At 33.4% G+C, this 23,120-nt stretch overlaps 5 protein-coding genes across 8 annotated transcripts; 4 read left to right on the forward strand and 1 right to left on the reverse strand.

Annotated features, from left to right (window-relative positions):
- Positions 1-3,962: 3,962 nt before the first annotated feature.
- LOC124828604 (uncharacterized) lies at positions 3,963-6,975 on the forward strand. The gene is made up of 7 exons (XM_047301955.2): positions 3,963-4,172; positions 4,318-4,388; positions 4,489-4,621; positions 5,221-5,324; positions 5,501-5,645; positions 5,738-5,878; positions 6,040-6,975. Exons 2-7 carry the CDS (start codon positions 4,348-4,350, stop codon positions 6,868-6,870), a joined length of 1,395 nt encoding a protein of 464 aa, XP_047157911.1. The 5' UTR covers positions 3,963-4,172; positions 4,318-4,347; the 3' UTR covers positions 6,871-6,975.
- Positions 6,976-7,950: 975 nt separating this feature from the next.
- LOC124828601 (Putative methyltransferase family protein) lies at positions 7,951-11,493 on the forward strand. The gene is made up of 9 exons (XM_047301951.2): positions 7,951-8,188; positions 8,268-8,375; positions 8,473-8,555; positions 8,645-8,747; positions 9,555-9,605; positions 9,845-9,998; positions 10,619-10,757; positions 10,920-11,025; positions 11,137-11,493. Exons 1-9 carry the CDS (start codon positions 8,074-8,076, stop codon positions 11,301-11,303), a joined length of 1,026 nt encoding a protein of 341 aa, XP_047157907.2. The 5' UTR covers positions 7,951-8,073; the 3' UTR covers positions 11,304-11,493.
- Positions 11,494-13,258: 1,765 nt separating this feature from the next.
- On the forward strand, positions 13,259-16,666 carry LOC124828600 (kinesin-like protein). Its single transcript, XM_047301950.2, has 4 exons — positions 13,259-14,486; positions 14,768-14,943; positions 15,190-15,413; positions 15,719-16,666. The coding sequence occupies exons 1-4, from the start codon at positions 13,445-13,447 to the stop codon at positions 16,515-16,517; spliced, it is 2,241 nt and encodes a 746-aa protein (XP_047157906.1). The 5' UTR covers positions 13,259-13,444; the 3' UTR covers positions 16,518-16,666.
- Positions 16,667-17,755: 1,089 nt separating this feature from the next.
- On the reverse strand, positions 17,756-21,192 carry LOC124828602 (ras-related protein RABF2b-like). Of its 4 annotated transcripts, none has more exons than XM_047301952.2 (9): positions 21,054-21,192; positions 20,487-20,603; positions 20,336-20,409; positions 19,942-20,019; positions 19,645-19,812; positions 19,001-19,049; positions 18,687-18,760; positions 18,322-18,415; positions 17,756-18,084 (listed from the first exon to the last, which is right to left on the reverse strand). In XM_047301952.2, the coding sequence occupies exons 3-9, from the start codon at positions 20,372-20,374 to the stop codon at positions 17,984-17,986; spliced, it is 603 nt and encodes a 200-aa protein (XP_047157908.1). In that variant the 5' UTR covers positions 20,375-20,409; positions 20,487-20,603; positions 21,054-21,192; the 3' UTR covers positions 17,756-17,983. The 4 variants fall into 4 exon arrangements, with proteins under 4 accessions (XP_047157908.1, XP_087949535.1, XP_087949534.1 ...); XM_088093409.1 differs by having other exon boundaries at positions 20,332-20,409; XM_088093408.1 differs by lacking the exons at positions 20,487-20,603; positions 21,054-21,192 and having other exon boundaries at positions 20,336-20,480.
- Positions 21,146-22,300, forward strand: LOC124828603 (uncharacterized). Its single transcript, XM_047301953.2, has 3 exons — positions 21,146-21,670; positions 21,870-21,941; positions 22,059-22,300. The coding sequence occupies exons 1-3, from the start codon at positions 21,146-21,148 to the stop codon at positions 22,059-22,061; spliced, it is 600 nt and encodes a 199-aa protein (XP_047157909.1). The 3' UTR covers positions 22,062-22,300.
- The last annotated feature ends 820 nt before the right edge of the window (positions 22,301-23,120 follow it).

Here is a 23,120-nt window from a genome sequence, read left to right on the forward strand (position 1 = left end):
TTAATTTTTTTTTAATATTCAATATACAACAAAATTTAATACAGAGTTAATTATAAATACGAGGGATTTGAGATGTGATTATGTCTTAATAGAAATACAAATCTTTAATAATAAAACATTAATTAATATTCACCGTACATAATACTATAATATGATTCATAATAGGAATATTATTCTACATAATAAGTAGGTAGCAATTATTGTGCTATACTAGAGTTGAAAAATAAGTTAATGTTTATAGTATTAAAACATGTTTTTAGTTTCATAGAGTTGCACAAGGCAAGGCTAAAAGCAAACAATCAATGGTGGAGAGGGAAAAGTAATTAAAGTAACATTATTTGATATCAGGTATTGTGTAAGGACGAAAATACCAAAAATGGAAACTTAAATAGAAATATTTTGATATATTTCCCACCGGTTTGTTATCTTAGTTTTATATTAAATATACAATTAACATTTTAAATCATTACGTATGAAGTTGGAATAATGTGAGATAATTTTATAATACGAAAATATAACTATAGTTTTAATATTACAAATAAAGAAGGTTTAGAAGGGGGAAGATTCATTAATAAAACCTAAGTTCCCTTAGAAGATCTAATATGATTTTCAGTCTAAAAATCTTGAGATAAAGAATTATGGGTTTTTTTATAAGATGTTTAATTTGTTTATTTTTACTTAGAGGCATTTTTGAATTTTCACCACCTTATAATATAATATTGATTATTTTTTGTTCATCCAACATATAATTTCCACATCACATCACTGAAACATGAGATTTCCACCAATTACATTTGAAAAACAGTATAAACGTTGTCAATGTAATGAGTAAAAAAAAATATTTTACGTTGGTTAATAATGCACCTGAAGAAATATATCACTCATCACTCACAGTAATAATAAGTATACCTTATCTCTTGTCTGAAAGGGACACGTATATAAAAACCAAACTTCCAATAAAGTTATATTGATATAAAATTAGGGATACATAATCTATTTAACAAAGAAGTCATTCAATAAAGTTATCGAAGAATATAATATTTGATAAAAGATGTTATGCAATGGATATATTTGATAAAGGCATGACTTCTAACTAAACCTTGCTTTTATGCTATAACATTGTATTCACGTAAAGTGTAACTCCTAACCGCTAAAAGTTTTCTTAACATCCAAGGTGTGTTTTAATCACAACTTAAACATACTTTAATTGATATTAATGGATTGATTTGTTATTATTATCGTTAGTTTGATCATTTTTCAACTAGTCGGTCATATCATTTAATTAGGATAATCGGTCACCCATGTCATGTAAAAGAAGTCAATCCAAAATTATTGATTAAAAGAGTTCAATGAAAAAAAGTTTAGTTTAGAAGAGTTTGAACTAGGAACAAACGGTCAAGAGAAACTCCAGTAAAAAAACTCTTGATAATTAATTAAGAGGAACTCGACCACAATAATCAACCAAAAATGTCGTCTATATTGAGTGGATTTGTGGGTAATTGAGAATGGATTTAGAAGGAAAGTTTGTGAAAATTAGTGTAGGATTTGATTGATGTGATAGATTTTAAAAATTAGTTTAATTGGTAGAAATTAAAGATTACCAAAATGCCCCTAGTTATAAAAGTAATATAAAATGTTATATTTAATTGTAAAAATGTTTATAAAGAAAAAAAATTATGAATAATTTATAAAATTAATGTTTAAAAATTATAAAAATTAAATAATCAACTTATTTTTAATAAATTAGAAAATATAATATACCTAATTTTATTAAGATGTACATATTTTTAAATTATAATATTAAAATAATTATAAAAGAAACTGAAAAATATATATCGCGTAACAGGTTACGCGTTCGCCAGCCATCCCTGTGTCAAAGTTAATAACGTGTACTCGCATGGCCTTTGACCGTGCATCTCCCTGGGTATTATGGAAATGACTCAGGGCAAATGTGTAAATGTAGTAACAATCCGCTCAAATCATCTCCGTAAAGCGAAGATCGATCAAACCGTGCCATCTCGCAAATCCATCATTTTTTGTCTTCGACAATCGCTACAAACAAACATGTTCGCTCTTTCCATCGTCGCTCGCAAATCACTGTAAACAGTGAATTCCCTTCAATCGAACATATGATAATTAATGTTACCACGGTCTAGATCATTTAACCTCATTTGGTTTTAGATTTGAAAACATTGCAAGAATAATTACCCTAAAAGAAAAACTTTTGTAAAAGAAGTGGTTGAACCTCACTGCCTCTTTTTTCTGGGACGAAACGAGCGTTGTTTTCGGCCAAAAGCATCAGAATCAGAACTCATCATTTATGATTTTCTTCTGCTTTCCCTTATAAACCGATCCCACACATAACCAACTTAACCCATCTCTTTTATCGCACTCTCTTTCAGAAAAAAAAAAAAAAAACTAGTTTTTAGAGAATCTATTCAATTAAAAATAAACATCAATTTTGTATATTGCAACACAAGACTGACAAAGGGGTCACGGTTGAAACATGAGAAATGACAGATGACAGTGACGTAAAAACAAAACAAAGAATGCAGCGCATGGTTTAGCAAGGAATAAAGAAGATTCGAGGGAACAAGATCTGCACCAACAGTCACAGCTGCGTTAGCAGTGTTCAGTTGAATTGAGCGAGTCACCACTCAACTTTACTTGCCCAGGAGCACACGCAAATTACTCACCAAAGCCTCTTTATCCTTTGCTTTTCCTTCTTCTTCCTCTTTCATCCACGACCAAAAAACCTGAATCAGTTTTTGATTCAATGAATGTAACAATATACGATACCTCGTACCCTCGACAGGCACTGTTTTAATTATTTCTAATAAAATCAACATGGTCAATACTTATCATAAAAACCATTAAGCAAAGATAAAATGCCAGCTGGCTCCACCTAACAAACTCCCATTAAATAAAATAGGTTTAATGTCTCAATGAATCTCTATTTTCACTCAGAATTTTAAATAGGTCCTTTTCTTTTTCGCCATCTTAATTGAATCCTTATTTTTGTAAAATTAAATCAAATAGGACGTTTCGGTCAAATTGAAATGACGCCGTTAAGACATTTCACTGCAGTGGAGGTTCAACGGCGTCATTTCAATTTGACGGAAAGGTCCTATTTGATTCAATTTTACAAAAATAAAAACTCAATTGAGATGCCGAAAAAAAAAGAAACTTATTTAAAATTCTGAGTGAAAATATGGATCTATTGAAACATTAAACCGATAAAATATTATCTTATGATATATCTTATAAAATTTTAATTTTCGATTTTCTTTATCACAATTGAATTTTTAGGTATAGAAAATGTCATTGAAAAATTAGCCAACGCAATTAAAATCTAAAAAAATATATTACCATAAAATTAGGCTCACTGCGATATTCTTCCTACATACGATATCTAAAAAATTTAAAATACGATCAAGTCTTTTATAAAATAATAAAGTGAATATTATAAAGCGATCGGGATATTAAATAACTCGATCCTTATTTATTTATAGTTAGTTCCTAACTTTTTCGTTTGCCAGCAAGTAAACTTTTCACTCAACTGCCAATTGTCAAATTTCGCAATTTTATTGTTTTTTTCATTTAAAAAAATTGACGAATAAACTCTGTCCAGCTTTTGACTGTCTGCTGCAAGATTCGTCGCATGGAGTCTACAATCTTAGACGGTACAAATTAAATCATACATTTTTTAAAAGAATAATCCAATAATAAAAAGGTACAGTATAATTTATTTTTTATATATATAGTGAATCCCCGAACTTATATTAAAAATTAAGCTGCTGATTATTAAATATTTTAAGATAAAATTTTGCAATGCAAATAGCATTTTAAGATATTTTTTTTTGTATTTAATAAATATATCTTCTTAACCTTTTTATCTTTATCTTTTTTGCTGGTGGAAATAACAGTCCCATAGGTGGCATAAACGTGCTCTCCAACTCCAACATCACACCCTCTCTCTCTCTTTTCTCTCGTTTCATCTGCCGCTTCTCGCTGCGAATTCGTAGACTTTTCTCTCTCTCTCTTTCTCAAATCCAGCCGCTGCACCGCACCATTTCCTCTGTTTCTCGTTATCCATTTCGCAAACGTTTTCATTGCTTCCTTTTTTCACGCTTTTCTCGGACACTCTTTCTTGCTCATCAAGAAACTAATAGGTCTTCTTCTTTTCTCTTTTTTCGTTTGTTTTTTCTTACATTCCTCACGAGAATCTCTGCATTACCGTTTCTGCTTCTTCCTCTGATATTTCAGACCATTGTTCTTCGTCTGAACCGTTTCGAACCTGTTTTCATTTTTCCTCAGCTCGATATATCCGGATAATCAGGAGTGAATATGTTGGATGCATTGTTCAAACCGAAATTCTATTCAAAGTGGTAATGATTCTTGTCTGCTTCTCTCCTTTCATTTCTTTTTGTCTTTTACTGGTTTTGGAATATTTTTAGAATAATATCAATGGAATTAAATTTGGAACAGCAAATCACGGTTGAAGTTAATAAATACGAGGTTGGAGACGATAGGGAAGAAAAGGAAAGCGGTGGAGAAATTTCTTAAGAAAGACATCGTCGACCTTCTTAGGAATGCCCTTGATTACAATGCATATGGAAGGGTAATTTTCCCTTCACTCTTCATTACAGTGCTCACTCTCATCTCCATTTTTTCATACACAAGTGCGCAATAAGTACTTATTCTGCTGATTGACAAATATTGAAAGAAATACGTATGATATAGACTATTGAAAAACAATCCAGGTTGAGGGGTATTTCCTTCAACGAGTTTTGTGATTGGGTCAAGGAAAATTTTAATTAGATCTGACTACACCTTTTTTTTTTTTATGTATTTAGGCTATTTATTACCGTCTCAGTTTTATTTGTTATATAATTTATGTATTTAGGCTATTTATTATCGTCTCAGTTTATTTGTTACATAGTAGAAAAATGGTGATACACATTTTCATTTATTTAATATATATTAAAAGAATAAAATAATCATAAAATAATGATTTTTTTAAAAAATAGTATCAAATAAATTTAAAAAATCTGTTTCAAAATATAATTTTTGTATATAATATTATCTCACAAAATTTGCATTAGTTTGTTTCAATTTTGCTGTATATTGTGATATGTTGTGTACACCATGTGTAGCAACTGAGTATGTGTTGTATTTATTAGTCAGCTTGGTTGTTAACACTTTATACCCTCAAAGCAGGCTGAGGGGCTTCTCGTGGAGCAAAATATGTCGTTTTGCTATGAACTCGTTGGAAAGTTTGCTAATTGCGTGTCGAGTCATGTTCGAGACCTTTGTAAGCAGAGGTATATATTATTTTCTATGTATGCAATAAAAGATTCTTTTCTTTTTGGTCTTCATTCACTCTTGCTTTCCTTTTGATGTAACTGGGATGTCCATATCTCAGTCACTGTTTATATTTTATTCTCTTCAAGGCATTGGCTCAAATTATTCATGACAATATTTTAATCTTGTTTTACAGGGATTGTCCTGATGAATGTAAAGAAGCTATACAGTCATTGATATATGCAGCAGCAAGGTTTTCTGATCTGCCGGAACTACGCGAGCTCAGAACGTTGTTCACCCCAAAATTTGGGAATACTCTTGAACCTTACATAAGTCAAGAGGTAACCAATGGGACCACCCTAATAGTTCGTAAACTATTTTCGTGGTGACATCTTTCTTTCCACCTCTTACTTGAATAATTCCTTATCTTTAGTTTGTTGACAAACTGAGGCAAGCTCCTCCTTCGAAAGAAATGAAGATCCAACTGTTGCATGATTTAGCGCGAGAGTTCTCCACAGAATGGGATAGCAAGGCTTTGGAGCAGAGGCTTCACTCACCGCCTCTGTTACTTGAAGTAAGTTTTCCTCATCATTCATTATTTCTATCTTAGCATCTGTTTCAGGAAAAATACGAATAATGTTTTTAGTCACCAATATAGAAAAGTTGTGTCCTCAACACAATTTCTTATACTGCTGATTAGTGATGACTTATTCAGAAACATTCTGCTTGTTGCAGGATAAGACTAAATACGATCCTCTAAACGATCATGGTGATCGCATGAACAATGATATCGCTGTCCCCAAAATAGACAACCTAGGTACCGCTGACAAACAGAGACATGAAAGAAACTGGCATACATCAAAAGGAAATGAAAAAGACATCCTATCACAAAGAAGGAAGGATATCAGCGATCCGTATTGGGGGGTGCAAAGCAGCACGGACTGTGAAACAACCTCTGACAATTCATCCTTGGATGGGCGAAACGCTTGTTCAAGTTCATTAGGAAGCGTATCAGATAATGAAACAATTAAGCAGCCATCTTCATTTTCCTACAAACTCGTCCCACCTCCTTACGTCAAAGAAAAATTGAATAAACCAGTTGTTCCGGAAAAGCAAATACCGAAATCAGTCAGGCGGAGACCTCTCAAGCCACCACTTTACGAAAACAGTGTTTCAGATTCTAAAACTGGGGGCACTGACAAAGTGGTAGACTCAACGGATTATGAAGAAAAGGTAATGGACGGGCTCTTGATGCATTACAGTAAGAAAGAATCTCCTTATGGATCAGGCATAGCAAAAGCAGTATATCCAAAAGCTTATCCTATGCAACGAGTAGAATACGACAAGGGACATAGGAAACAAAAATCAAGTGTACCCCTTGTGAGAGGAATATCTCTTCCTTCTGAAGACGCAAATTCGACGGAAACATTAAAAGTTCATGGAAGAGCTACTTCCTTAGTACCACAAATGTTGGGGACAGCGGGGCATGTGCATCCTAGTCTGCCTGATTATGATGACCTGTCGTCTCGTCTTGCCGCTCTCAGGAACACAACCCAACCAGCTTAACAAGCATCACATTTTTTATTTTATTTCCTTCTTTTTGTTGTTTCATCATTCTTAGGCTAATCCAATATTTAGTAGCCATATACAGACATGAGAGACAGTTCTTTCTATTTGTGTATGGATCTTTTCAAGATTGAAATCAGAATATCAACTACAATCGTAGGTGCTCGTTTCTGCAAAGCTTGCCGATAAGATAATGAAGATAAAAAGCTAATTTTGTTATCTTTTATCACAACTTTATTTATTGGATGAACTAATTGCCAAGTTAATAAAATAAATATAAAATGATTTATTAAACATACTTATATGATTCCTTATTTTATAAAATTTTAATTTCTTAGTTGATGTTTCATTGTTTATACATTATTTCTTTAAAATTTTAAAATAAATAATAATATCAATAAGTAAATTCGATAATCTCAATATTGTTTTGTATGATTATTTTAAAATATTTTTGTCTTTAAATATAAACATTTTTTCTAGAGAATATAACTTAAGGTATTTTAGAAAAAAACACTTTTTTATTATGTGAAGACAAAAATCATGAAATTAACTTAATTACTGTTATCAATTCAAGTGAAAGTAATTAATTTTACTTATATATGTACTTTTGAATTATAAAATTGTATTCAAATCTATTGTAATATCATTTGTTAAAACGCAGAAAAGTAAGAGTTTATCACTAAAATAATACAATCTTACAAAAAAAAAAGAATAATCTTGTGAGAATGATTTTTAAAAGACTGCGTGGAGAAATAAAAAACATTTGATGATATTAAAGATCTCTTAGTTATTCGACATTTGTGATGTTTATCTTTAAGTGAATTGATTATGAAAAAGATTATGTTGTTGTGAATTGAATTATTTATCAAATAATATAAATTTGATAAAAAAAATAAAGTAATTTAATTAAAAAAGAAGACTAAAAATAATTATAATTTTTTTTGTACAACATTATTGAAAATTAGTATGTAATTGATTTATTTAAGATTTAATTATGACTCGTATATAACATAATGATGGAGTTATAAAGTTAATTTGATGATAAAAGTTGAAAGAGAAATTGAGAAAAATTCGGATTTAATTTTTTACATATACGTTTGAGAGATATGAAGAAATAAACAGGAAATCCTGAAATTTTTTGAAAACAAGATTCCGTCGTGACAGCATCAAACGACGTCGTAGGTTGAAGCAGGAGGTAGGGTAATGGAATCGGAAGTGGAAAAGAAGGGTGGCGAGGAAGTGATGAGCGAGGTCCACCTGGGTTGCCCACCCGATTTCACCGGATCCTATATTTCCCTTTTCACCATTTCATTTTCCGGTAACCTAACCCTTCTTCTTCTTTTCCTTCAATTCATCACTCTTGTATCATTCTTACACTTTTCTGATTGTTCCATTAGATGTTTCTCGCACCACACACCTTCATCCTTCGCAGCACAATCCTTTACACGCTAACAAGCTTCAGTTAGATCAAGATGGTGACCTTCTTCTCCCTCGGCGACGCTCCAGTAACTTCTTTTTTTCTTTCCTCTCAATTTCATCTCATCCTTCACTTTTTCTATGTTTGTTATCATGGACATTTATTTAATATTTTTTTTGGTAAAGCATATACCCCATTTTCATGTAATAGCTTTAGTGTCAGAATCCAGCACAACATCACATCGACAATTCCAAATGTTGGCCTGCAGGTAATTCTGATTCGTTTTCAATTCTATTCTTGCATTTCTTTGATTTTGTTATTATTAATTTTTACTATTTTGCCCCAAATTCCCTTCAGGTTTGGAAAGCGGAACTAGTATTGTCAGATTTTATATTGCATAAAGAGTCATGCTCCTCTGAACTTCAGGGAGTTATTGCATTAGAACTAGGCGCTGGAACTGGTTTGTTATTTCTCCTTGCCTTTTCCTATCAGTTCCTTCTTTTTGACTAAGACAAGTCAGAAAAGCTTTGTAACATGTTGAAACCGAAGACTGATGGTTTACTGAAATGTACTGCCGGATTCCTCAGTCTTCATTTCTGACTTATAATAATTAGCTACAGCTTTGTTATGAAGTGAGAAATGCTAACAACATACTCTTCAAGACTCTTCTTTTAACACTTTTCTCTGTCATTGGATGAGTTGCATGTTAACCCCACGAATAGGAGGCAAAGGTTATATGGTGGGGCTAGCATAATAATAATTCTTCAGCACAGAAATACGTTTGCTGGGACTTTTAGAGCTAGTTTGAATGAACTTCTCACGAAGAGTAATATGAGAAGAAGATAAAATGAAACAAGAATTTAGAATGACTCAAACTTGCATGAGAAAAAATCTTCCTATTCACCATAAGTTTTTTTAAAAATTTATCTCATCTAACTTCTCCATACACGCCAATATTAAACTTAACAGAGCTTGTTATTCTTGCCATTGAAAAGTCTTAACAGCATGATGTTACAATTGAAAAGCTCCCATAAGTTAGAGAAGCAAATATAAACTGGATTACATAGAAACAGTTGCTGTTATCGTTGCAAAAAGTAAAGCAATGAATGTGTTTTTGTTATCCAACTGCTGATTATTCTATAAAACCCTTTGAGACACTCCTAAGGACTAATTTGATGATCTATGAAGAGGAATAATCAAATCTGAAAATTTGAAATGACATCATGTTATTATAAATATATGTTTTTGATTTCAAGTTTTCAAGCAGGCTTGGTGGGTTTATTACTAGCACGTGTTGCGAATACAGTGTTCCTAACAGGTATGTACCTTCTTTCATTTGAGTATATTCAGCTCCTATGAATTATCATGGTGAAAATTTATATTCTTGTTTAGAAATGGGCATTATATTGCATAAATATTACATATAGAAAATTACGTGGATCAGTTTCCATCATTAATAGTAGTAACTATTATCCGGGGTTGTTTAGTTCTTTTAAATTTTTGTTTCATTTAAGGTTGACGGTTTTAATTGACATCTTATGCTTATTATTATTTCAGACTATGGGACTGAAATACTTGACAACTGTGCAAAAAATGTTCAGCTTAATTTTGGATTATTGAATTATCAAACCAAAATTCATGTACGCGAACTTGATTGGTTTAATAGCTGGCCTCCAAAAGCAAAAATAGAAGAGGCTCCTGGCGCTCAAAAGTATAGTTAATTATTTTGACGGATAGTCTCTAATAAATAATTGCTTTTGTTTTTGTTTCTGGGTTTGAATTTGACTCTCTAACTACTGAAAGCCATTGTTTATGCACGACCAATAGCTACCTATGAAGCACCAACACCATATAGAATACCCTACATGTACGAGACACTCCATTGAAGCGTGAAATTTAAAAGCACTTTTTACTGTTCCAACACATTAATGAGAACGACAGTGACTTTTTTGAAGTTGAAAAGTCAGAAACTTATTGTGTAAGTTTCTATTTCTCCATTAAACAAACAAAAAGTTTATTTCACATTTATATTTTCTCTTTACGGTGAGTTTTGAGTTTTCCCTTCTTTATTTAAATTTATCTTTAGATGAACATGAGTTAGAGATGTCTTTTTAACAACGTGTCCATATTTTTATAAAGCTTTATTGCTACTGTAAATAATTCATAATGCTGTTCAATACACACACACACATATATCCAGAGTTGCCATGCCTACATTATAGAAATTTATAAGTATCAATGTGTCCGTGCTTCATAGATAACTAGTGCTTTATACTTTTTATTAAAGTTTTATATCATGTGTGCATCATAATCACTTTATGCATCACCCAGGTATTCTTGGACTTCTAAAGAAATTGAAGAAGTACAGAATGCTTCTTTGGTGGTGGCTGCTGATGTTATTTATAGTGATGAGCTGACTGATGCATTTTTCAGTACCTTAGAGAGATTAATGTCAAGGGGTTCAGCGAAGGTATAATGTTAACGGAATAGAAGAAAGAAAGAGGGGAAGTGGCGGGGGCAATAGTTACTCGGGAGAGTGTGGAGTATGAATGTTGCAATCATGATCTGTTTGAGCTCCCCTTCAATGCTATCATGTATTCAATATTAGTTATTTGACCTCATTTATTTGTAGGTGTTATACATGGCGCTGGAAAAGCGCTACAACTTCTCTCTTTCAGACCTTGATGTTGTTGCAAATGGATATTCACATTTTCGAAGCTATCTTAGGGATGAGGATGGTAAGCACATACACATATTAGTTTGCATTAGTTTCACCCAATCATCGTTCCAAAATATTGTCACATAATTGTTCATTATATGCAATGCTTGATGTATATAATTTATTGCAGAAATTGAAAGTTTTGAGTCTGTAAGCACGTCTAATTTTGTTGGGAAGCGGATAGACATCTCTCAAGTTCCACAGTATATTGGAGAATATGATAGAGGACGTGATGTTGAGATTTGGCAGATCAAGTACTTAAAATCCAAACATGAAGCCTCAGTTGCTCCTGGGTAAAATTTTGAAGGGCAGAGGCTTTTGGCAAAAATAAAAATATTAAAGAAAGTTTATTTTTATTTATTGAAAATCATGTTGGAATGCATAGGAAATCACGCCTTGCGAACATTTATAACATTTAAAAATTACAAATTTTTATTCCTCTTGAAAAAAACATATATGCCATTGTTAGAATAATTGTTGGGGGTGAGAGGTTTGTACGCGGATATTTGAAAACAACGGATCGAATGCAGGTGAGTTTTCAGGCAGGAAACCAAAAGTTTCCCTTTAAATGATTGTAAATGGCTGTTTTGCAACAGTTAACATCTAATTACTTATACAGACAATAATAAACATAGTTTAAGCATCTTAAACTTTCTATAAGTATAGCAAATAATAGTTTAATTAAAATAGCAAGGAAAATAAAACACATGCAAACTAAATAGCAGATGGTAATTGGTGTGACACTCTAATGGTAACAAATGATATATAAATCAAGTTAGTATAGGGAAAAATTGGTGAAAATTTGTTGGGTGGGCTACAAATTATTAATGGGATACACTTTTATTTTTGTTAAAATAAAAGATGAAAATAGAACAAAAAAATGGTATAATTTAAATAGTTATTCAGCACAATTGCCTGAGTCAGTGCTTATCTAGTTGTCCTTATTGCTACCAAACACAACTCAGATGGCAAGGTGTAGTTTAACTAATAATTTTAAATTTGAATCTTGAAAGGTAAAAAGAGGGTTTAAATTTTTAAAATGTGATTAGATTATTTACATGTGAATTGTAATAAATGTTTTTCTTATGTAATTAACTTAACGTTCATAATTAATAAATAAGAAAATTACATTAAATTCAACGAAATAATTTACTATTTTTTAATGATCTTATGCAACTGAAATTAGAATCAATTGACTCGGACACCAATAGTTTCTGGTCGCAACTATCCGTTTAAAAAATATTCACAAATATTTCACCATATACAAATATCTATAAATATTAAAAAAATATACTTTTATAAATTATTAAAATAAAGTTACAAAAAATATATAAAATATAATATAAATTTAAATTTAATTTAATTTTAATTAAATTTAATTTTATAAAATATAAATATAAATTTAATTTTATAAAATATAAATTAATTTTAATTTTAATTAAATAAAATATAAATTAAATTTTTATTTTTATTTTTATGAGTAACATATATCCGTAAATACAGATAGTATAATACTCACACTCATCCGTTTATAAATACATATTGAAATATTCATATAAATACCAACTATTATCACAAATTTTATCCACGAATATTCACAAACATAATATTTTTTTATTCCTAGTATTCACTCAGCCTCTTCTTAATTTGAGGTGGGAATTCTTTTCTTCGGTGAAGTCCAGACCAAAACTAGTCAATAAATTTTTATAAAGTAAAAGGGACAGTTTCTTCTTCATTTAAGCAGGGTTTTGTGGACTAATTACTTTTAAAGTTTTTATTAGATTAAAATGGAAAAAACAATATATCCAGAATTCAACTAAAACAAACACGTATATAGTTTTATTTGTGAGCTTTCCTTGTTTCTTCAGTCAAGAAGCAGGAACAGTGACAATGGCAGTGGGCTCCATAGTTAATACCTATTTAATTATACGATGGTGTTCTTATTAGTTCAATATCACATCATTAAGAACCCAAAAGTACACTTAAATTAAACTTCCTAATTCTGCTTCCTTCACTTACATCACTAGGCACCACCACTTTTCCAATTTTTTAGAAAAAATAAATTTAATTTTTGATAAACTCTTTTTCGGTAATATTATTATACTATTATTTTTTTCAATGTTCGCTAATCCCAATTGTTTAGTTTAAGAATACTAATCTGCAGGGTGTGTATGTATAATGTATTCAAACAAATAAAAGGCGAAATGTCAACTTTACCCTCCAAAACCCTTCTTCTTTCATTCGACTTTGTCTGCACACATTCTCACTTCGACGCATTCTTTGTTCCTTTTCTTTCCTCTGTAAAATTCAGTTTCTCTCTCTACAGAAAAAGTGGCAATTTCTCTTTGGAATCCTAATTCTAAATCTAAATCTTGCTGAAGGAGATATGATCCGAAGAGGTGACTGAGCAAGAAGAGGAGGAATCGAAGGATTCAAAGATGGGTTGCAACCAATCCAAGATCGAGAACGAGGAAGCAGTGGCGCGATGCAAGGAGCGCAAGCGCTTCATGAAGGACGCCGTCTCCTCCCGCAACGCCTTCGCCGCCGCCCACTCTTCCTACGCCACCTGCCTCAAGAACACCGGCGCCGCCCTCGGCGACTTCGCCCCTGGCGAGGTTCAGAACCCTCAATTGCACTCCAATGACACTAATGCGTCCTTGCCAAACCCTCAGCCCTTCGAGATTCCTCTCCCTCCGCCCCCTCTCCCGGACTTCTCCCCCGCCCCGCCCCTCCAGCGGGCCATCAGCATGCCAGAGATGAAGATCAACAAGCCCGACCCCCGCCCCAGGCCCGAGCCCGTTGGCACAATCGTCGAGGAGGAGGACGAGGAAGATAAAGAGTTGGAGAACGAAGGGTCCTTGAGGAAGAGAAGAAGTAACAACAGAGTGAATAGTAATAAAAGAGTGTCAGAAGAAGAACAACAACCTCGTCCTCCTATGCCTCCTCCTCCTGCTAAACAGCCTGAACCTCGTGATCACGTCACTCATCATCAACACTCCATGGCTCAGGACACTCAGGGTGGTGCTTGGGGGGAGTACTTTTTCCCTTCCATTGAAAACATTCCCGGGCCCAGCCTCAATGCTGCCGAAGAAGATGCCGTCGGTAAGGTCCACGAAGAAGTAGAGAGGAAGGTGTTCGATGAAAAGCCCAACAGGGTGGTGGAGGAAATTGACGATGAGGTTGTCACGTCTGTGAGAAATGTTGAGGTTCCTCAGCCTGTGCCCGAGCCTGAACCCGCGCCCGAGCCTGCCGCTGTGCCCGATGAAATGATGGAGACGCCGGTGGGGAAGGGCGTGAAGCTGAAGCAGACGCCGAGTTCTGTGGAGGGGAAGAGGATTGTGAAACATTCTGTGAATCTGCAGCAGATATTTGCTGATCTCGATGATAATTTTCTCAAGGCTTCTGAGGCTGCTCACGATGTTTCAAAGATGCTTGAAGCGACACGTTTGCACTATCACTCCAATTTTGCAGATAACAAAGGTATGTAGTGATACTCGTCTCCTGATTCTCCGTCACTTCGCTTCTATATATGGTACATTTTGTTTTGAAGTTACGAGCTTTTAACTTCTAGTCTTTAGGATTATTAGGGGGGAATGGTTTGATAATGAGGATTACTAGATAGATTCCACCCATAGGAATGGCTAGTATGGTCATGAGAGCGGGGCGGGGGGAGAATTTATCATGAAGTCATGATGACATGCCTCTTTTGTATTTTGCATATTGAATTGCATTTATAATGTTTTTTGTTTGTGTTTTTGCAGGGCACATTGATCACTCTGCACGGGTCATGCGAGTTATTACATGGAATCGATCCTTTAAGGGAATACCTAATGTGGATGACGGGAAGGATGATTTTGACTCAGATGAACATGAGACGCATGCCACCATCTTGGACAAGTTGTTAGCATGGGAGAAGAAACTTTATGATGAAGTTAAGGTAAGTTGATTAAGAGGCAAATGTGATGTGATGGGAGTTTTACTTGCATTTTCCTATCTGAATTTTAATAATTTTCTTTCATAGTCACAAGCTCTAAGCATGTCAATGTATATTTATGCGTATATTTGTTAAATATCTATATTTTTCTTTCTGCTCATCCTATGTTTTATCTTTGCTTGGTTCTGGGTTAAATATCCATATACACGTTTTTTGTTCTAATTCTTAATTTGTCGATATTATTTATAGGCTGGTGAACTGATGAAATTTGAGTACCAAAGAAAAGTTGCCACACTTAATAAATTGAAGAAAAAAGGCACCAACTCTGAAGCATTAGAGAAAGCAAAAGCAGTTGTCAGTCATTTGCACACAAGATACATTGTAGATATGCAATCCTTGGATTCAACAGTCTCTGAGATTAACCGTTTACGTGATGAACAGTTGTATCCAAGACTTGTTCAGCTTGTTGATGGGTGAGTTGTAATGTAGGATTTATTATTTGCACTTATCGATGGCTAATCTTTTAACCTTAGAGAAAGTTTTCTCTTTTTTGTTTTTACAATTCACATTTTTGGCATGCGTCTTGCTGAGTCGACAATAATCATTTTTTGCACTAATGAATGATTATTGCATGCTTCTTGCAGGGAAGCTTTAGTTTTTTGTTTCCATAATCTAGTAATACATTAGCCTGGATCATTGAGTGTGCAAACTCTTCCTCACGCATAATATAACACATATAAGCTTCTCTGCTACTATTTATGTCTTTTTTGGACTGTAGGATGGCTGAAATGTGGAAATTAATGCTAGAGTACCATGAGAAGCAATCAGATACTGTGAAATTGCTGAGAACGTTGGACAATTCGCAGTCAACTAAGCAAACAAGCGAACACCATCATGACCGAACGTACCAGCTACTGCTTGTTGTGCAACAGTGGCATTCACAATTTGAAATGCTTGTCAACCATCAAAAGGGATACATAAAATCCCTAAACACATGGTTAAAATTAAATCTTATTCCTATTGAAAGCAGCTTAAAGGAAAAGGTTTCTTCACCTCCAAGGGTTAGGAGTGCGCCCATACAAGGCCTTCTCCATGCATGGAACGACCGTCTAGAAAAACTTCCCGACGAGCTTGCTAGGACAGCTATAGGAAACTTTGTTGCTGTGATAGAGACTATTTTCCACCAGCAAGAAGAAGAAATAGCTTTGAAGAGGAAATGTGAGGATACGCGAAAGGAGCTATCCCGCAAAACAAGGCAATTTGAAGATTGGTATAACAAATACATGCAAAAGAAAATACCAGATGAGTACAATCCCGAAACAGCAGAAGACAGTAACGGTCCTGATGAGGCTGTTACAGAGAGGCAGGTTGCTGTTGAACAAGTGAAGAAGAGATTAGAAGATGAGGAAGAAGCCTATGCACGGCAATGCCACCAAGTGAGGCAAAAAACTATGGGGAGTCTCAAAAATCGCATGCCAGAGCTCTTTAGGGCTATGTCGGATTTTTCTCTTGAATGTTCCAAAATGTACAGTGAATTAAGGTCTATATCACAGAACCTCGGCCAGAGCTCATCATGAGATGGGTTGCGCTTATTTTTTCAGGGTAAAGTATATTTTTCTTTGTGCTATATGATTTGATGGGGATGAGTCCTGCAGATTACATGTGACATTGTTAAATAAACTGTATTTGAATTTTTATATTATCGCAGAGAATATATTTGAATGGATTCATGTCCCTTTAATAATTGATGTCAATCTCCTCAATCCGTTTCAACATACTGTGGATACTGACTGATAGAAGATGTATGATTTTCATTTATAAACATGCTTCTGGCAAAAAAAATTATTAGTTTATGAAATCCAATTCCATAATACAGTGGCCTTGTACCTCTTGATCAATATCAATCTCATGTCATTTTTATTGTAATAATAAGTAACCGTTTTGTTATCTCATTTTAGCTGAAAGCATTTACAGGTCTTTTCCTACATAAAACTGAAGATGTGATCGTATATACTGATGACAGTCATTTGTAATATTTGATTTGATATGGCATTCGTTTTATTTTGTAATATTCTTGTTGTGTATGCTAAACATTAAATGAATTCCGTCTAATAGATTTTATGTGTGTGATAAGGTAAAGAAGAATTTAATTATTTGTTCTTAGAAAAAAATAGAAGTTGGTTTGGCGGTCCATGAAGTTGGATAGATGACATAAAGAAAAAGAAATTGAATAAATAGGCCCATGCAGTAGACCAAGATGTAGTTAATATAATAAAGTGCTAAATATTTTGAAATAGAAAATCTTCATCTAACTTTTTTACTCTTAAAACAAAATTTGGATCACTCTTTAATTTTAGGATAAATATTTCAGAATGTGAATTTTACAAAATACCTGTCATAGAATGAAAGACCATAGTGAAAATTTTTTGTAAGGTGTAAAAAAATTCATTTAACTTATGATGGTTGATAACATCAGTAATAATCATTGAATCAATTTAGTTTTTCACAAGAACTTAGTTTTTCGGCATTCGGCCCAATCACAAGGAAGAACAGTGTGTGCTAGTGTATACTGGAATTAAAGTTGAAACTTCTTAAAGTATTTTTATTTTATTAGTTTCATATTTTATGTTAGAATTTAAAAAAAGCACTTTTTAATTTTTTAAACCAAACATTCATTTAAATAAGTGTGTATTTAGACGAGTGTTTGATTTTGAATTTATTTTTATTCTAAAATTAATAAACATCAATACTATTTTTGTGGTCCAAACTAAAAACTATTTAATGTTTTCAAACTCAAAATCAGATCTCTTTAAGATATGATCAACTATGCAAATATTTACAGATAATTACTTTAGATAATATTTCAAGTGATGATGTGTGACCTAGAATTCAAATACGCAATCAATCATTTGAACACATGAGATTTCTTTATATGAAGAAGAAAAAAGTCACCCAACTTGGAAGGAATATTAAGTGGTCAGTATTACAAAAGAACGATGTCAAAGGTACCTTGACACATTCTGTGATTTGATTACATAGAATATCATGCTGAGCAACAATAATAACTTCTCCCTCTATCTTGTACAACGCTGTTCAAATTCATTCCGGTAGGCTTTGGTGGTAAAGCTCTAGCTAATCTTTTTGCTGAATTCATCAGATAGAAACAACAACTCAATACACATGCAATATTTCCTTAAACTGACACCTATGGTCAATTTGGTGTGGAGGTGAAAGTTTGTGGATAAGTTTTATTAGTAAAATGACATTGCAATCTTGTCCATAAATTTTCAAATCACTTTCTCTCCACACCAAGAGCTAACCATTTGAGGAAAATGACTGAATTAATTGGCTAAAGCGTTTTTGAGGATGTTCAGAAAATACCGATCTCATAGAAAAGCTCATTGATGTTCTCTGCAGTCTTAGCAGATGTTTCCATGTAGAACATTCCATTCTCTTGAGCAAATTGCTCTCCTACCTGCAATGGTTTAATTTACTCAAACGAGTCACAAAGTAAGAACACAAGCCAAGAGGGAACTGTTGCAGTTGTACTAACTCTGGTCCTTCTTTCAAATGCAGAGAAATGAACTTCCTCTTCCATCATTTCAAATGGAGAGGTGGAAAAAAAGAAAAAAAAAGGTTGGGTGAGATTTACAAAAATAAAAACTGAATATTCCCATGTATTTATCATGACTTTTCTATTCCAAGTAAAAGGAAAGAGCAGGGTACGAGGATGATCTCAACACTACCTCAGCTTCAACCTCTCTCTTTGGCTCCAAGTCAGATTTGTTTGCTACTAATGCCATCACTGCCTTCTGATTTCCTACATGAAGTAGTTAAGGTTTTACTGTAGCAATTAGTGGCATTGGAATTAATGAAAATCTAATGAAAGAAGTAGAAAACATCTAATTGATTAATGTCCAAAGACACATAAGAGTAGTGATTGAGAACAGTGGCTTTATTTCAAACTTCTTTACTCTTTTAAGAAAAAACTTTAACTGCAGCAACAAGAAAAATGAGAAAATATGTAGCATTTGTTTATTTCCTGAATTTGAAGCATTACCATGTGTTTGCAATTCCTGAACCCATTTTTTTGCTCGAACAAATGTATCCTGGAAGAGAAGATCATAACAGACAAAAAGTTTCAAGATTCATTCAAGTGCACTAAAAGAAATAGAACTTTGATGATAGAAAAACTTCCTAAGTATCAATTATTAATGTACTGTTCAGTATCAACCTATCATTCCATTATTATCCTATTTCAGGGTAAGGTAACCGGAAAAATTCAAGAGCAAATAGAACATATTGCAGTGAAACCACGTGAGGTAACATAACACCTACTGTTAAAGTTTACAAGAATTAATGCAGAGCAGGAGTTGTCAGTTCTAATCTTTTAACTCATCCACTGAAGCAGTTTTCAGAAGAGAAAATTAGGAGAATATTTTTTTAATTACAAGTTACATTTGCTTGGAAACAGAAGTTCTTGTAACAGTTTACACTGTCTATCACTGCATAGTGCAGAATATAGAAAGCTTTTAGGTCAGAGTATTACAATTACAAGTGTGCTTATATCAGTTTATGAAGTAATTTCAAACAAAATTACACTAAAGCCAAATGTTTCTGGGATTGCCATTTCACAGCACAACTTCCAGTTATCCACTAGTAAATCATAGCAATGCTTTCAAAATTAGTAAATTGAATACTTACAACGCTTGAAATGTCATAGACAACAATTGCTGCTGCTGCCCCACGGTAATACATGGGAGCCAAACTATGATAACGTTCCTGTCCTGCTGTGTCCCATATATCAAACTTCACAGTTGCTTCAGATAATGATAATATTTGGGTGAAAAACGCAGCTCCTATTGTTGGTTCCTGTGCCAAATTAATTTCAATTAAGGTTTCTAAACTGTTTTGTTACCTTGCCGAGGGTACAGTGATGCGTGAATGAAGAAATCATCTTTTAAATTTCAGTAAATGCAACAAAAATGGAAGCAAATTCACCTGGTTAGGAAAGAATTGGCCTTTTACAAATCTCAACGCTAAACTGGTCTTTCCAGTTCCCATGTCTCCGAGAAGTACCTACAAACAGAAAGGGGCATATCATATCAATCTCTGTTAGAAGAATACTACATTGAATGGTCCGTACGATGTAGATACATAAATATGGTACTTTTTTAAAATACTATGTACCAGATTGAAAATTTGGTCTGATTACATTAAGAAAATCTTATCTGCTACATATTTAACAACGATCTATTCATCTGATTGTTATATCTGACAAGTACAAATGTTTGATACTGCAAGGATCATGCAATAAGTTGTAGAACTCTGAAATAATGATTTGAATATTATGAGGAAGAAAAATAAAACTAAGAATAAGGTAAGACATACCCACCAGCTTGGCTTGAATGATCTTGTTCCCTGGTCTGGCCATAGGTAGGTTGAAGAAAGGGAAAGAAATTGTAGAAGCTGCAGAAAAAGATAATTCTGTGATAAAAGAGAGTACTAGCTAAATCTCTCACTTGAAACTTGGCCATGAACAGAACCTGTGACTAGTTGACTGGTAGATTTGGTTAGCTTTGACTGTCAGTTTGTTGAATGTGATCTAAATGTCAGCAACAATCCACACCACAGTTATTCTACTTTCCCGCTGTTCTTATTCTCTTCAATAATCCATACCAAAACATTAAGTGACACAAAAGCAATATTTTCAACTGAATGCTTCAAAATGCAACTTCAACATGGTTTTGCTTGCTATGAATGTCAAATTAATTACACGTTAAGAAAAACAGTGGCAAGGTTATTTTAAAATTAAGCATGACCATAAAATACATTTATAGCTTTTATTTGTACTAATTCTGCTTAATTTAGTAAATAGTTGATAAATTTGTATATTATGGATCATATGCACTGACTCTGAATTAGATAGTTTTTTGAACTGAAAAATATCTACCAATCTAAAATCAAAGAGATGAAGGGATAGTAAAAAATGGTGAAAACAGAAAATCCAAGTTAACTTGTACTTGAAGCAGAAGAAAAATGATGAAGCACAACAAAAGGTAGCATTCGCAGACAAAATAGGAAAGCGCGCCACAATTTCCCAGACACCACACCTAATTCAAAAAGGTAATCGTGCGTTCCATTCACATTCTTCATATTTTCTGCAATCGCATCGTTACACAGACACAGTGTTTAAAGAGAAACCATGCGAATCTCAAAAGCTTCCTTTTACGCTCTCCTCCTTCACAAACCTTACAACCACCAAAACCTCGTCGTTTTATCGCGGCGTCGTGTTATCTCGTGCGCGCTGAGTATGGCGCTGCTCGTGAGCACGCTCTACGTTCTGTGGCCGTCGGATCCAGATCTGAAGATCGTGGGGCTGAAGCTGCGCCGGATAAAGGTACACCCTGTGCCGCCCGTCACCGTGGACATCTCCATGCTGCTGACGCTCCAGGTGCGCAACGCTGACGTGTACTTCATGGACTTGGGTGCGGTAAACGTGGCAGTGGCGTACAGAGGGAAGATGCTGGGTCACGTGAGGTCGAGGGAGGTGCACGTGAGGGCGAGGGGGTCTTCCCACGTGGATGCTGACGTGGAATTCGCCGGCATAAGTGTGCTGCCTGAGCTGGTGCTGCTTATGGAAGACGTGGCCAAAGGTATCGTACCGTTTGACACAGTTAGCCACACCGGTGGCCAATTCGGCCTTTTCTTCTTTCATTTCCCCATCAAGGTAACCTAATTTCATTCCTCGTTTCAATTTTTCTTCAACTCATAATCAAGGTCGTTCAAGAGTTCAAAATTCAATTTTTTTATAGAACTTCCACATTCCAACTTCAGTATAGTTAGTGCGTAGAAACTTCAATTTAATTCACGTAGTTTTACTTAGAATTTGGTGATGCTGCTGTATGTAATACAAGATTATCCCACAGGCAAAAGTATCATGTGAGGTTCTGGTGAGTATAGTAAACCAGACTATTATTCGTCAACATTGTCTCCACGAGGTAACTATGATCAGCTTTATTACATTTATTGAGTGTGGTGGTAATATTTATCGATGAACTTTCCATTTTTCGATGAACATGTATTTGGTACTGAATATCTTTATGATTTCACTTCAGTGACAACACAGGGTCCCCAGAAGCGTCCAAAGATGCTTGCTAGCCCCACACTATTATTCAAATTTAGATAGGCCACTGTAAGTATAATGCATAATTGTAAGGTTAGCTTAAAAGATTAGCAACCGTGTGTACTGAAGTTAGATAATCCTATGTTAATTATTATTGTAACAGTGGCTAAACATCACTTGTGTAACTACTTATGCTGACATCCTTATATGTATCAGTAAATTTTGATTCTGTAACATGATACTGTAATGTAATAACATTTTAATTTGTTTCGAATTTTCCGAAACAATAAAATGACAAGAAGTGTTGGGGAAGGAGTTATGGTGATGAGGTGGTGAGAGTACAACTCTGTCGCGACGTAAGAAAATAAATGAAGGTGGCGAAGGAATTGACAGAACCAAGATGTTAGGTTACATGCAGAACTGTTACTGCTTCAGTTACGGACAGTCAAATTCTATCAACTTCTGGTTCGTTAGGTAACATAGTTTTTAGTTTATCTTAAATAAAGTTTTCTTCAAAATAAAAATATAAAAAATAATTTTTTTGACACATAATTTTTTTTTTACATTTATTTAATATTTTTTTTATAAAATTAAAAACAAATTATGATATTTTATCCTTAAATTATATGTAAGTGTATCACCTAATTATTATTTTAAAAATATAATTTGAGCGTAGCTGTCTAATTTTTTGTTGGCTAGATAAAAAAATGAGGAAAAATAAAATAGTAAATAATTTTTAATTATTTTATGAAAAATATATAAAATAAGTAAAAAGAAAACTGTCCAGTATTTATTTAGAAAAATATGTATATTTTAAAATAAACAATTACGTAGCTAAAAACGATGAGCTTTTCTGATAAAATATTAATATATATTATATACTTCGTTTTATTTTAATTAGTATATTGAATCAAATAATGTAAATATAATTCTAAAAATATTAATGCAAGATTGGATGAAAGAAATAAATATTTAGGGCATGGAATTATATCATGATCTTAAGTCTAAAACTTGAGTTTTATAAGATGTTTTTTACATAAAATTTAAAATATTA

Source organism: Vigna umbellata, chromosome 6, assembly GCF_029865625.1.
Source record: "Vigna umbellata cultivar VRB3 chromosome 6, Vumbellata_1.0, whole genome shotgun sequence".
Classification (NCBI taxonomy): domain Eukaryota; kingdom Viridiplantae; phylum Streptophyta; class Magnoliopsida; order Fabales; family Fabaceae; genus Vigna; species Vigna umbellata.